Source organism: Mustela lutreola, chromosome 4, assembly GCF_030435805.1.
Source record: "Mustela lutreola isolate mMusLut2 chromosome 4, mMusLut2.pri, whole genome shotgun sequence".
NCBI classification, from domain to species: Eukaryota; Metazoa; Chordata; class Mammalia; order Carnivora; family Mustelidae; genus Mustela; species Mustela lutreola.
Window position 1 is genome coordinate 161,245,579 of NC_081293.1, and position 13,874 is coordinate 161,259,452.

Consider the following 13,874-nt stretch of genomic DNA (forward strand, 5'->3'; position numbering starts at 1 on the left):
CTAGAGAGCAATTTGGAAATGGGATCAAACCCTTAAATGTGGCATGCCCTTTGACCCAATAATTTTTCTAAGAATGTGTCTAAAGGAAATAGACACAGTATAGAAAGAAATACAGATCTGCGTACATACAGGTTCATTGTAGTGCTATTTTTCATCACGAAAAACTGGAAACAACCTATCTGTCCAACACTAAGTGGTGAAATAAATCGTGGTACATTCATATGCTGTATGCTTTAAAATGATTACAAAATCATGATGTGGAGGAATCACTTATGAACACTGGAAAGCACAAAACAATATGTGTACTCTGATACTGTATAGGCAAAAATCCCCCAAGTATCTATGAAACTAATATAGGAAAGACATACATACATATTGACTTGGGTGATGGGATTTGTGGTAATTTTTGTTATTATTCTTTGTGTCTCAGGTTTTTTATATTCCCTAAATTTTTTTTAATTGAAATATATTTCTTCTGTAAAAAAAAATAAAAAATCTCTAGGTCTCTTACAAAGAGATTACCCACCATCCATGAAATAAGTACATGGACCATGGATCCCCTCAGAGAAGAGAGGAAGGTTACGGAGCACCTGGTCCTCGAATGCCGGTCGTCTGTACGCCTAACCTTGCTCACTCCTCTACAAATACGCCTAGGACTACAAATACTCCTAGGACCAGCTTTAAATAGGGTATACATGTGTCCATACATGTGTGTGTACAAGAGAGAAATGCATGTCACAGAGACAGTGAATGAGAGATCGCCAGAGCCACAGACCCAGAGCATGGCAGAAAGAGAGGGACAGGGCAGCCCACATGCTCTTGGCTTCTCAAACACACTGGCAGTTGGATGTTTTTATTCATCAGCTTGGAGGCCCTTCCCCTGCCCAGATCCCCTCCCCAGTGGAAATGCCAGAGTAAACACAGGAAGGAACGATCAAGGATGGTATCAGAGGAGCTATTACAGTCCCACCTCTGAAGTGAGAGTCCGGAGCGTCTTGTTGGAGGACATCCAGCTGTGGCAGGGGCTGACCTGTGAGTAAGAAAACAGCTTTGATTACAGAGGAACCAGGCCAGTAGCAGGGAATTCGGCCTTGGAACAAGTCATTGTGGGCTCACCTGGAGACAGTTCAGGAAGGAGTAGAAATGTGCATAGGTCACATCCTTATTGAGCTGGCCTGGAAGACACAAAGAACTGGTATGTTGTACTTGTTCAGATCTAGCAGCCAATTAGGGACACTTGTGGGTGACCCTGTCTTTCCTGAGGAGGGTGGCACTTCCAGGGACCTGCCCTGAGTTTTCATTCAGCTATTCCTCTTGAAGAAGGCCTGGGTGCCCTAGAAATCAGACCGAGCTGGGAGGGGCCCTAAGAGCTTTGGCCCCTATCTGGACCCCAGGTAGAAGGATACAAAGGCCCCCCAGACTGGAATCCCACTAACAAAGGACTTGCAGAGCAGTGGCTCTGTCCTGGCAATGGTATGAGATGCCAAGTTCCTACGGGGTACGAAGAGCATTCAAGGTGGTCATTGGCCAAACCCTCCTTTGTGACTTTATGTAACACTCAGATCGGCCCAGTTATCCCATGATGAGGACCTGCTGGGACACTCTGGGTGTCTGAAGTTCTGACCATGCACTTCCCTGACGTTTGGAAGACTGAAAGCCTCCAAACGTGCATGGGTGGCTGTTGGATGGGAGAGGACAACATGTCCTATCCCTTCACAGCCCGGTGCATATCTTATTTGGGCCCTAATTACTAGCTCTAATTTATTTTTTGGTTTAGGTTAAGAGGTGCAGAAGAATAAAGGTGGGGGCACCTAGCTTGCACAGCTGAAAGAGCTCACCACTCTTGATCTCAGGGTTGTGAGTTTGAGCCCAACACTGGGCATAGAGATGACTACAAAAATAAAATAAAACTTGAAAAAAAAAAAAAAAAAGGAATGGAAGTGTTAAGTGCCATATGTGAGTTCATCCAGAGTATTTCCAAACATCAGTTGTAGACCCAGAATCTGTCCCCACGGATTTTCCTCTGTCTTTTCACACACCTCCCCACTTCCCTCACCTCCCAGCCTATCTACCCCTGGGGGCGATTTGACTTTCATGGTGTGGCTGAGACACAAAACCCAGGCCCTCCCAAATCTCAGGGATGAATTACTGATGTCTTATCCATTAACATTTCTCTCACACTTGAAAAAATAAAGGAAAATAACAGGACCTATCTCGGAGTGAAAGGAAAGATTGAAGGTGATAGAACACAGTCTTATTTTTCACTTATACCTCAGATCAGTTAGACTGAAAGATAGATTCAATTTTCTTGTCATTGAGGAAATATGTGTTCTCTCTCTGTGTGGGTGAGTGAATCCCAAGCCTGGAAAACCACAGGGTTATTATCGCTATTAAAGTCACAATGACACACCAGGCCTCCTCTGTTCTCAAAGGTGTCTGCATCTTTGTATTTTGGATGAATCCCAAGCCACTGGCTTCTGTCTTTGCTTTCATTTTTTGCTCAACATGAAGCCTTGAGCTCTCATCTTTCTCCAAGATCCTGCTTTCCACCCCTGGGGCTTCTTTCCCTCTCTTGTATATGTGCACATGTGTGCATATGTGTGTGTGTGGGTGTGTTTTGTAATTTACCTTTCTGTATGTGTCCGTGTCTGTCTCAGCCTAGCCAGCTGCATTGACTAACACTCCATACCTGCACTCCCATCCTCCATCCTGTGTCCCAATGACTTGGCTCTTGTCTCCGTTGGCACTGCCCCTGAGCTGCAGCTTTCCCTCTGCCATCTTGTTTTGTTGTGTTTGTTCTTGTTGGGCTGCGGCCTTGTAATTAACCTTAGGTAGCTTGGCTGGAGCCCTGTTGACATGCTTGGCCCTGATGACTCCCCTCTCCCTGAGAACTGGCCCCTCTCTCTTTCTCTTGCCCAGTGGCTGACGTCTTTTTAACCTGTGTGTGGTGTCACCTAAGGCCTGACTATAAGGAACACTCTTGCACTTTCTCCCTTCCCACCAGCAAGGCTGGATTGCTCTGCTATCCAGAGGGACCAGAGTTTGTCCTGCTACTGGATACTGGGGATTCATCTGTGGGCTCCCATCTCAGGGCTAAGTCCAGTCATAGCCTTGTCTATCCTGGCTTACTCCTCTCTACCTGCTGTCCTACTGCTGAGGTCCCAGCACACCTTAGGATGAGACCACAAGGTGTGTCCTCCTTCTGAGCCTTCTCTCCATTCCTGTCCCTTTCCCCCCATCTTCTTGCTCATCTGGCACTAGCTCTAATTAGACAAGGTTGTTATAGGAAACATTCTTAGTTGAGTAGATAGGTCTGTTGAATAGGATAAGGGCATGTTAGCTGCAGTTAGGAGGGAACTGGGAAAGGTATAATGAGTTGGTTTCCCTTCTCTCCGGGATTTCTGCTATGGAAGGTAGGGTGACTCTGGAGTTGGCCAGTGGAAGGTCAGCTGGGCTTATAGTTTAAAGAAAGGGAGGAGAGAAAATAATTCTTAGGCTTTCCTCCACCTTTTGGTACTGTCAGTTGGTTATTCATTCTTTCCTTTTAGGTATTACTTTTCAATGGTATTCTTGCATATCGAGGAGCCTTGGTATAAAGATTGAGCTCACCCACATGTTGTACCTATAAAGAAGCAGTGTCTGCCACATTCTGGTCAGAAAATGAATCTGGTGAAGAAAGCTGGTCAACAATTGCCCAGGACAGGGGCAAGAGGACTGGAATTATGAAGGCTGAGGCACTATAAGTGTATGTGTGTGTGTGTGTGTGTGTGTGTGTGTATGCACACGCACGTGCGCGCGCTTATGTTCATGCACAGGCACAAGGAGTGGGGAGCCAGTGGGCTGGCCCAGTGGCCGCCCATATTTCCCCTTGAAGATTAGAGGGCATGTTCTTCCCCAACTAGCTATAGCAGCAGTTCACATTTTTATTAGTTCTTTAGGGCAAAGTCTTTGGCATTTACTTAACGCTGGTGGGACTGCAACTCAGATAAAAGCTTAGTACCAACAAAGATCAGCCACACCTCCATGAAATACCATCTGCAAGTATAAAGCCTGAGTAAAACCACATGAACACAGACAGGAGGTAAGCCAGTAATAAAATAAGGTATGCTGCAAGGTACTTTAAAATATATTAGGTTTCAAGTTTAGGAGTAATTGGGGAAAAATTAAGTTGTTGATGTTCTGTGGCAGAGGCCTTTCAAGGAAGGCCTACATGCAGACTTATTTGTGGCAGCAATCCTGGACTTTTTGACTGTAGTCCTCTGGGAACTTCAGGTAGTTCCCAGAATGCCCATGGCTTGTGCCAATGTCAGTGGCACAAGGTGATTTCACTGATAGGATCTATACAGTATTTTACCCAGTGGAATTATCTTTTCTCTCTTTTTTGAGGACAAGGACACCATTTTAGTATCAACTTTACCCCCAAAGCACATAATAGGTCTCTCAGACATAATTATGGAAAGATTGACTTTCTGTGCACCTGAACGTTTATAGCAGCAATGTCCACAATAGCCAAACTATGGAAAGAGCCTAGATGTCCGTCAACAGATGAATGGATAAAGAAGATGTGGTGTGTATATATATCTATATAGGAATATTATGCAGTCATCAAAAACCCAAATCTTGCCATTTGCAAGGACGTGGATGGAACAAGAGGGTATTATGCTAAGCGAAATAAGTCAACAGAGAATGACAATTATCATATGATCTCTGTGATATGAGGAATTCGAGAGGCAAGGTGGGGAGGGTCATGGCAGGTTGGGAGGGAAAAATGGGAAAAGGGGACTGGGGAGGGAGACAAACCGTAAGAGACTCTTAATCTCAGAAAACAAACTGAGAGTTGGTGGAGGGGTGGAGAGGGAGGGAGAGGGTGGTTGGGTGATGGACACTGGGGAGGGTATGTGCTATGGTGAGTGCTGTGAATTGTGTAAGACTGATGATTCACAGACCTGTACCCTGGGGCAAATAATACATTATATGTTAATTAAAAAAAAAAAAAAAGTTTGCCTTTCTCATAGACTGTGTCTGTGAGCACTTATCCCTGGTCAAGCTTGAAAAGATCTATGTAAGTAGAATCCTAATGTGTGAGACTTACTTTCTGGTAATTCCTCAAAAACACTATACATTCTCGCTAGGAATTTTAATTACTGCTAGAGACTGTGGGGCTGTTGCAGTCCTTGGCAGCCAGACTTGGATTGGGTAGTAACTCAAACATGGCTAAGAGATGCCAGGAGGGATTTATTACCCCCTCCTCCTTGGCAGGAGGGAGCTAGGAATCTGTTCTTGCCCTGGGCCTCCACTACCTGCTGATGCGACGTTACAGCATTTAACCTTTTTTTCGGTGAGTTCCTACCTTGTCCTACTGAGGCAACAGAAAATGTATCACTGACCCAGGAGTTCTGTTTGGTTCTTTCTGCTTCCCGACCACTTCCTTAATCCATAATGGGTGGCTAAAGTCAAGTCTAAAGTGCATGGTCACCATGTTTCCAGGCGCAAAGACAGAAATAAATGGAAAATCCTGCTTATTTGCTTACACAATCCTTTGCACAGTGCCCTGGGAATCAGACTCTGTGTTTGGTTATTGATTAAGACAAGACCTACTCTAACCTAGGCAGAGCAGCCAAACCCTGAGACTGGCCTGACTTTAACCTGTTCTACCCTAGCCTATCCTATCGGATGGGAATGAAGATTGACAGGCTGGATTTGAAGCAGGAGCGGAGCTGAGATGTAGGGCAGCAGCCTCCCCTTAAGCCTCTCATCTTATGTGAGTTATGTGCCAGCCAAGGGAGAAATGAGGAAGCTGGGTAAATCCCACCTACTTCCCCGGGCTGTCTAGGAAGGATACCGATGCTTCGTTGAGGAATTTATAATTTATTTCCCATGGCAACCAGGCAGCAGGGATAATTTAGGATATGAATAATAACTTAAAAACATTAAACAAATTTTAGATGGTTTCAACTTTGTTCCTAATTGGATTCTCCTCCTCCCCCCCGCCCCAAACCAGGTCTGTTTATATAGAACAAACTCATTCTACCTTTTCCTTCTTCATCTTTTGTGCTGTGAAATGCTGCTGCCTGATTAGTGGCTGGTGAGAGGGCATTTGAGGACAAGGTCAAGCCTAAAGCAGGATTTTTCAACCTTGGCCCTACTGATAGTCTCTGTTGTGGGGGGCGGTCCTGTGCATTTCAGGATATTTAGGAGCATGTCTGGATTCTACCCACTGGATGTTAGTAGCACCCCTTCTCCAGTTGTGATAATGAGTAGGGGCGACGTGAGAACTACTGGCCTGGAGAATCCAGCAAAGTGACTGGTGAGTCTCCCCAGTCGCCCTCTTTCCCTCCCTTCCAAATTGTACCGTGTCATTATCACCTACTGTGGTTGAGTCAAGTGAATTGTGCGGCATATCCGAGAGAAAGCATGGAGTTGTCTAACCAGAGTTCATGGAAAGAAAATGGGATTTGAAGCCAGAAAACCCAAAGTCCTGTCCCCACTGATGTGATAGAGTAAACCGGAAGCCCATCTCTCCTGTCCTACCCTTAACTTCCCTTCTTCAAGCATTTCTTAGTATGGGAGAAATCTAGGAATCTGAAAACATTTGTTGGGGGAACTGAAATTTTCAACCTCAATGGCTCAAAGAGACTTTCTTGGCTCATGTGACTGTCCTTCCTGTGTTAAGGCAACCTAGAGAGGAGTCATGTTCTCTGTGTGACCGTGATACTGTTTCTAAGGGTCACAGTCAAAGCTGTGGAACAGAAGGAATATGCTTTCCTCTTGGGAGGTTGGACAGTGTTTGGCCGGGATGATAATGATATTTGTCGTGCACTAAGTAACTGAAGGGGAAAAATGACTTCCATCTTATTGGTGGGAAGCCTAGAATGTGGGGATTTACTGTTGTTCCCCTGGTGAAGGCACCACAGTCCTTTGAAAACTGGTTAAAGGGAACCTGCTCTTTTCATGTGTTAGGAAGGGCCAAACTTCCTGAGGGAGGTGGTGGGGGTTGGCTGAAGCAGAGACTACGGGAGGAGGAGAAGAGGAGACTGGAAAGGTACAGAGAAGTTATTAATGCAAGGAAAAGCACATCACCCCCAACCCCCAAGGTGAACACTGAGGAAGGAGTTGCAGGGTTTTCTCTTTGAATTGCTCACCTGACTCATTAGAAACTGCTTGGACCTCCAGAACACGTTAGCAGGGATCGGTCTAGGGAGGAGGCTATGGCCATTCCAGGGAAGGGGTCGACTCTTTAATGAGACTGGCACACGTGTTGTTGACATGGAGCTGAGGGGAGGAAACCCAGGCCCCTCAATGCACATGCTTGTCAGAGAGGCCTGAGGCCAGCACTTCCTAACCCCGTTCCTGCTCAATTTATCTAGTAATACTTATCATCCTCTGGCATACTCCTACTGCAATACAAGCCTATGTTGGCAGGGATTTTTGATTATTGTGTTCACTTTTGGTTATGCAGTGCCTAGAACAGTGCCTGGCACATAATAAATATTTTTTGAAAGGACATTCTCTTCCAAACAGAGAGAGAGCCCTACTACTCCCGGATCACACATACAATAAGTCATGTAACATTTGGAGCCTTGGGCTTTTCACCAATAACATGGAATTAACAAAAATACTGTTAATTGGATTAACAGTATTGTTTTAAGGATCAGCATGGCAGCCCTTCCTGATGTGAATTACTATTACTTTTACAATGTTTAGAAAGAATCTCGAATGCTAGAGATGCTACTGACAGTTTCTGGAGATCTTCGAAGCATTTCAGAGCCAAGGACTCCAAGAGAGTGTAGAAGCAGGAAGCAAGCTCATGGGAGGATGTGTTGTGTAGAATTTTAACAGCTACCAGGGTCCACAGAATTTTTTAGAATCTGGCCACCAGGGGGCACTCACCATTGGGGTTTGGAAAAACCCTCCTCTGACTGGAGCTCTATCCACTTATTCTAGGTTTCACTTTTCCTTAAAGGAGTTTCCTGATTAAACTCTTACCCTTTGGTTGTCCTAATTTTACATTAAAAACTTCTGCCCTTTCTGACTTTGGATCTGGTTCTGACCATCTTTGGATACTGACCTTTAGAAGCGTACCTCAGGGCTCTTGCCTTCCACCAGTTCTGACCTATGCCCTGTGGTGGCACTTTAGGTGTATTCCTACATGGTTTGAACTACATATATTTGAACGATGTAAAACTGACATTGTTAAAGAGTAAAAGTATCTTCAAACTAATACCGAGAGGATAATATCTGTTGTGCAAATTATCCCAGAGAAATGTTCCATCTGGTAAGCCGTATAAAATAACATGGCTGCCATTTGGCAGGTGGGAATTGAGATACTTCAGAGTCTGCATGATACTGGAGTACAGTTTCTCAGGAGTGGTCATTTCTGGGATGGGGTCAACTTTCCTGTTGGTGAAAGAAATAGAAAATATCTTAGTAGATAAGGATAAATGCATACACATCCATTAACCCCCCCACCCCCTCCTCTGCTTGCCCCCCCCCCCCCAATAAAGTAGTTATTGGTGTTATTGGCAAAATATGTTAGGCTTCCTGATTCTCTTGTGGTTGGGTGGGCCATGCGACTGATCTAGCCTATCAGTTGTGAGCAGAAGTGTTTGTTGATATGAGAACCTCTAGAATGCTGTCATGAGTCTGGGCAACGCTCTATATAGCAGCTGCTTCCCTAATCTGAGTCCTGGAATAGAGTCCTGTGGTGATCCCTGGGTGACAATGTAGTAGAGTAAATATTTGTTGCTTTATGCTACTAAGATTTGAGGTTGTTCCTGCAGCAATGACCTTACTTATCCTGACCAATAACAGAACCAAAGGAGTCTCGTGTTAACTTATTCTTTGTTTGACCCTTTGAGATCTGTAACTTCATCTTTAAACTTTTCACATATATCACAGTTAGGAAAATATAATTTTACTGAGAAATAAAATGTCATATTATGTATCCATACTACATTCTTCCTTTCTACATTGAATTCGAACTTACACACTTCCAGGAATACATTAAGTTTGAGTTAAGATACTAACCTGCATTAACCTGGGAATACATTGTAGAATTCGCTAAGATTTTCAGCTACTCTGTAAAGTGCCTTTTGTTAACCTAAATGGAATAAGTTGTTTTCTATTTGGAGTCCTTAAAATTCCTAATTTACATAATTATCCTACCGTGTGTTGAAGAGTTTCCCTCAGAATGTGACCTTATTCGGAAATAAGGTTTTTGCAAATGTAAAGATATGGTCATACTGGATTCGAAATGGCCCTAAATCCAAAAACAAGTGTCCTTCCAAGAAGAAGAGGTGTTATGCAGACTCACAAATAGGAAAGAAGGTCATTGGAAGCTGAAAGCCCAAGGAATATTCTGAGGATTGCTGGGAGCCCTCCCCACGGCCCCTACCCCCAACAGGAGGCAGAAAGGACAAGAAACAATTTTTCCCCTGGACCTCTCAGAAAAAGCAGAGCTCTGCTGACACCTTGATTTTGGACTTCTAGCCTCCAGAACTGTGAGAGTTATTTGAAGTCACCCAGTGTGTGGTGTTTTGTTATGGCAGCTTTTGGGAACTTAATACAGGTTCCAAACCAGAAAAAGTTAGTCTACTACTCACAGGCTGGACCTGAGGCATAAGAGACAATGGAAGGAAGGGACAGAAAAAAGCCCCCAGGTATGTTCACTATTATCACTTTTTTAAAAATTTAATTTTTCTTTTTTAAGATTTTAAGTAATCTCTATACCCAACATGGGGTTCGAACTTACAAACCTGAGTCATGTGCTCTACCCACTGAGGCTGCCAAGTGCCCCTCCACTGTTATCCCTTCAAAAGGGCTCCTAAATGGACATTGATGCTGCAATTTTGGAGGCAATTTTTCAAAATGTATCAACATTTGGGGCACCTGGGTGGCTCAGTTGGTTAAGTGTTTAGCCCTTGATTTTGGCTCAGGTCGTGATTTCAGGGTCATGATATTGAGCCTGAAGTTGGGTTCTGGGCACAGTGGGAGTCGGCTTGAGATTTTCTCTCCCCCCTACCCCACCCTCTTGCTCTCTTGTCTCTCTCTCTCTAAAAAAAAAAAAAAAAGTATCAACATTTGAAGTTGGCTTAACTTTTGACTTTAAAATTTACAGTAACATTTCCACAAATGTGCAAAGACATATATACAACAATGCAACACTGCAACATTGTGTAAAATAGTGTAAAGTAAGAAAAAGCCAAAAGTCTGGTTATATAAATTATAGTACATCAAAGAGGTAGAAGGCTATGCAGCCACTAAAAAGAAAAAAGTAACTAATAGGGTGATAGTTATACAACATTCTGAGTTACTAAATGCCACTGAATTGTTCACTTTAAAATGGTTAATTTTACATTATGTAAATTTCACCTCAATAAAATAAAAAAAAATTAAAAATAATGAAGTAGTCTGTATGCATTAGCCTGGAAAAGACTGCTAAAAAGTACTGTTGATTGAAAAGAACAAATTACAGAGCAGTAAGCATACTATTATTTCATTTTGATGAATATTAATCAGTCTGTAAGTTAGAATTTGCATAGAAAATATCTGGATGCAGATACATTAAACTGTCTCTATTGGGGAGCTTGGAGCAGGCTGGTAGAGGGCTGGTAGGGAATGATTATGGGGAAACTCACTTCCTACACCCTGTATTATTTGAACGTTTCACAACAGATGTTATTTTGTAATCAGAAAAATAATAAAAATAAAACAGATTCTCATATTATTTTTATTCTTTCTCAAGCAAAGGGGGAAGAAACTGAACTCCACCAAAGCTTTAATGGGAAGAGCAGAAAGCATTGTAATTTTATGTTATCTGTCCCCCACCTATTTCACTTAGCCAAATAAAATCACTGAATTGCTGCCATCCAGAGGTGACAGGCTGACCACGGATGCAAAGAACACTTTGGCTCGTTTGTGATGAGCAAGATGTACCCAGGAAGAGGAGAAGGCAGAGCCAGGCTGATGGGTTGCCAGTAAGGTCTTAGTTGTAGGTGAGGTCCATACTTTTATACTCTCTAATGGGTTGCTTAGAACTCCCCCATCCAGCCCTGGGTGGGGGGGGGGAGAAAGAAAGATGTCCTATTTTACAAAACCCCAGCATATAGAACAGAATGCTAAAGTCATGCTTTTTGTTACCTTGGGAAAAATTATACTACTTTATGAGTAAAAATCTCTCCAACCCGAATAAAAAGATCTCATAAGGATATGCGATTAGGGTGCCTACCTACTAAGGGCCGAAGGCTGGGTAATGGCTTTGGCTTAACTTGTATATGTGCAGAAAGTCCTAGAAGGACCCCAGTTTGTGAAAAGGACTCAGACTGCCTTGAGGGTTTGCTCAGCCTGGGAGGACCCACCCAGAGTCACCAGGCTTGATACTCACTGTGTGTATGTGTGTGTGTGTACTGTCGCAGCAGGGCTGAAATGGATACCTTATCTTCCATCATAGGTAAGGCTAGCACATACTGCTTATTAACTTTTGCCTTGGCACTTCAGCTTCTTCTTCTTCTTTTTTTTTTTTTTCCCTTTTCCTGCTGATACACTAGCGCTCTGGCACAAGGCAATTATGCTGAGCTATGGCTCTCCAATCACATAAAGCCAAGATGAGTTAAGATGGAGAAAAGTCTCCCAAACTCCCTATTTAATGATTATTTTCTGGCTAGAGACACAACCCTGATGATAACAAGTATTCTGAGCTACTTTGTGCTTTTGCAAAAGCAACCATAACTGAAGCAAGCATCACAGAAATGGCTAACTACTAAGTGAAATCAAAATGGAAGCCTTGGTGTTGCTGGCAGAACATTCTCCAGTCATCTTTGCTCCTTCGTGCACAGCTACATAATTTACACATGTGTGCTGTTAGATAAAACCATTTATTTATTTATTTTTTAAAAAGATTTTACTTATTTATTTGACAGAGATCACAAGTAGGCAGAAAGGCAGGCAGACAGAGAGAGGAGGAAGCACGCTTCCTGCTAAGCAGAGAGCCTAATGCGGGGCTCTATCCCAGGACCCTGGGATCACAACCTCAGCCGAAGGCAGAGGCTTTAACCCTTTGAGCCACCCAGGTGCCCCCAAAAAACCCTTTAATGTGCATAGCAAAACTCACTGGTTCTTTTTTTTTTTTTTTTAAAGTAAGATCTAGGCTCAACATGGGGCTTGAATTCATGACTCCAAGATCAAGGGTTGCATGTTCTACTGATTAAGCTAGACAGGCATCCCCAAATTGACTGATTCTTAGTTCAGGCAAGAGGGCAAATGGATCTAAGTGACAAGGAGATGGATCACCCCTTCTGGATGTTTCCATAGGCACCTTCTGACTCTTTTCCTGAAAGATTGTCAATGCCATTTCGATCTGCCCACTCCTTCTTATCTGGTAGTTTCTGAGGAGAGTTAGCACTAGTATCTTGGAGACCAGAGTTCCAGGGGTTTGGGAAACATCTCTTAGGCCTTCCCTGATGTCCGCCGCAGGTTGAGCAGACTGAGCTGGAGGCGTCTAACCCTCTCCAGCCCACGTGTCAGGTCTGCTTTGTGAGCCCAGGCTTCCCTGCGTATGCCAGTGCCTGCATCCCTCCGCACACACCGGCGAGCTCACACCGGCCACTCAGAGAGGGGAGAAGTAAGGGGTGCTGAGCTTACATAGGGCAAGCCTGGGGCACGTGATGCTGGTGGCAGGGAAATGATGAGGGAGCACTGGCATCCCGGGCTGGGCTCTCAGGTCAGGAGCACGCGGCCGGCCACAGAGAAAGATTCTCGCCCCATGGGTGGCTCAGAGCCTGTCCTTATCCTCATGAATTGTGTCTGACCATGGAAATAAGCCTCGTGACTTGGGTGCAGGGCTGGCTGTGACTCTCTCATTACCCTGGCAGACATTCCAGCCAGATTTCACCTGCTGATGCCAGAGAGCTGTGCCCCTCTTAAGGAAGAAGGCAAACAGCCTCTGTGGAAAATATTTCCCAGAACCACCGCTGAAGCCCAGACAGGCGTCACGACTGAGTGCTCAGCCCTCACTCAAGCTTGCACTTGAGTTCTCTCAGCGGCCAGGGAAGGCAGGGAGCCCTTTTCTTCAGGCCAGCCCGCTGGAACCGCACTGCTGACCTCCCACCGACCCACCTTGAGGAGGCATCTTGACACCGACTGGGGAGGGCTGGGGACTCAGCGGGCCCACATTAGCCCACGCATGGAGAGCCTGGGTCCCTGAACATGGGGGTGACCTGGAACATGCTGGCTGCTTGGGAACCTCGTTATCCTTCCCTTGGCTGCCCCCGCCTCCACAAGGAGGCTGGGAGAAAGAACTCCTCTGTGCATTCCCTTCCGCGCTGGTTTTTCTACCACTTGATTGGATGGAATGGAGTGTTTGCTGCCAGTGCAGGCTCCTTGGGGCCAGTGACCTATCAGCATGCTGGCTGGTTTCCTCTTTTTTATTTAAAATTTTTCTAAAAAATTTAAATTCAATTAATTAACATATATTACTGGTTTAGGAGGTAGAGGTCGGTGATTCATGTCTTATAAAATACCCAGTGCTTATCACATCACATGCCATCCTTAATGTCCAGCAACTAGTTACTCCTGCTGGTTTCCTCTTAATGCAGTGCTGATCAGTTGCCCTGGGTGACATTGGAAACATTGGCATTGAAAATGTCAGAAAAGGGGCACCTGGGTGGCTCAGTGGGTTAAAGCCTCTGCCTTTGGCTCAGGTCATGATCCCGGCGTCCTGGGATCGAGCCCCGCATCGGGTTCTCTGCTCAGCAGGAAGCCTGCTTCCTCCTCTCTCTCTGCCTGCCTCTCTGCCTACTTGTGATCTCTGTCAAATAAATAAATAAAATCTTAATAAAAGAAAAAAAAAAAGAAAGAAAATGCCAGGAAAAAAAAAC

At 44.5% G+C, this 13,874-nt stretch overlaps 1 protein-coding gene across 3 annotated transcripts in view; it reads right to left on the reverse strand.

Moving 5' to 3' along the window:
- The window catches only part of AOAH (acyloxyacyl hydrolase), a 160,316-nt gene that overhangs the window by 16,022 nt on the left and 130,420 nt on the right, over positions 1–13,874 (reverse strand). For all 3 annotated transcript variants that reach the window (XM_059171560.1, XM_059171559.1, XM_059171558.1), the window contains 3 exons: positions 8,225–8,397; positions 1,117–1,175; positions 971–1,030 (listed from right to left, as the gene is read on the reverse strand). In XM_059171560.1, the coding sequence (XP_059027543.1) occupies positions 971–1,030; positions 1,117–1,175; positions 8,225–8,397 (292 nt within the window). The remainder of the gene's footprint in view (positions 1–970; positions 1,031–1,116; positions 1,176–8,224; positions 8,398–13,874) is intronic.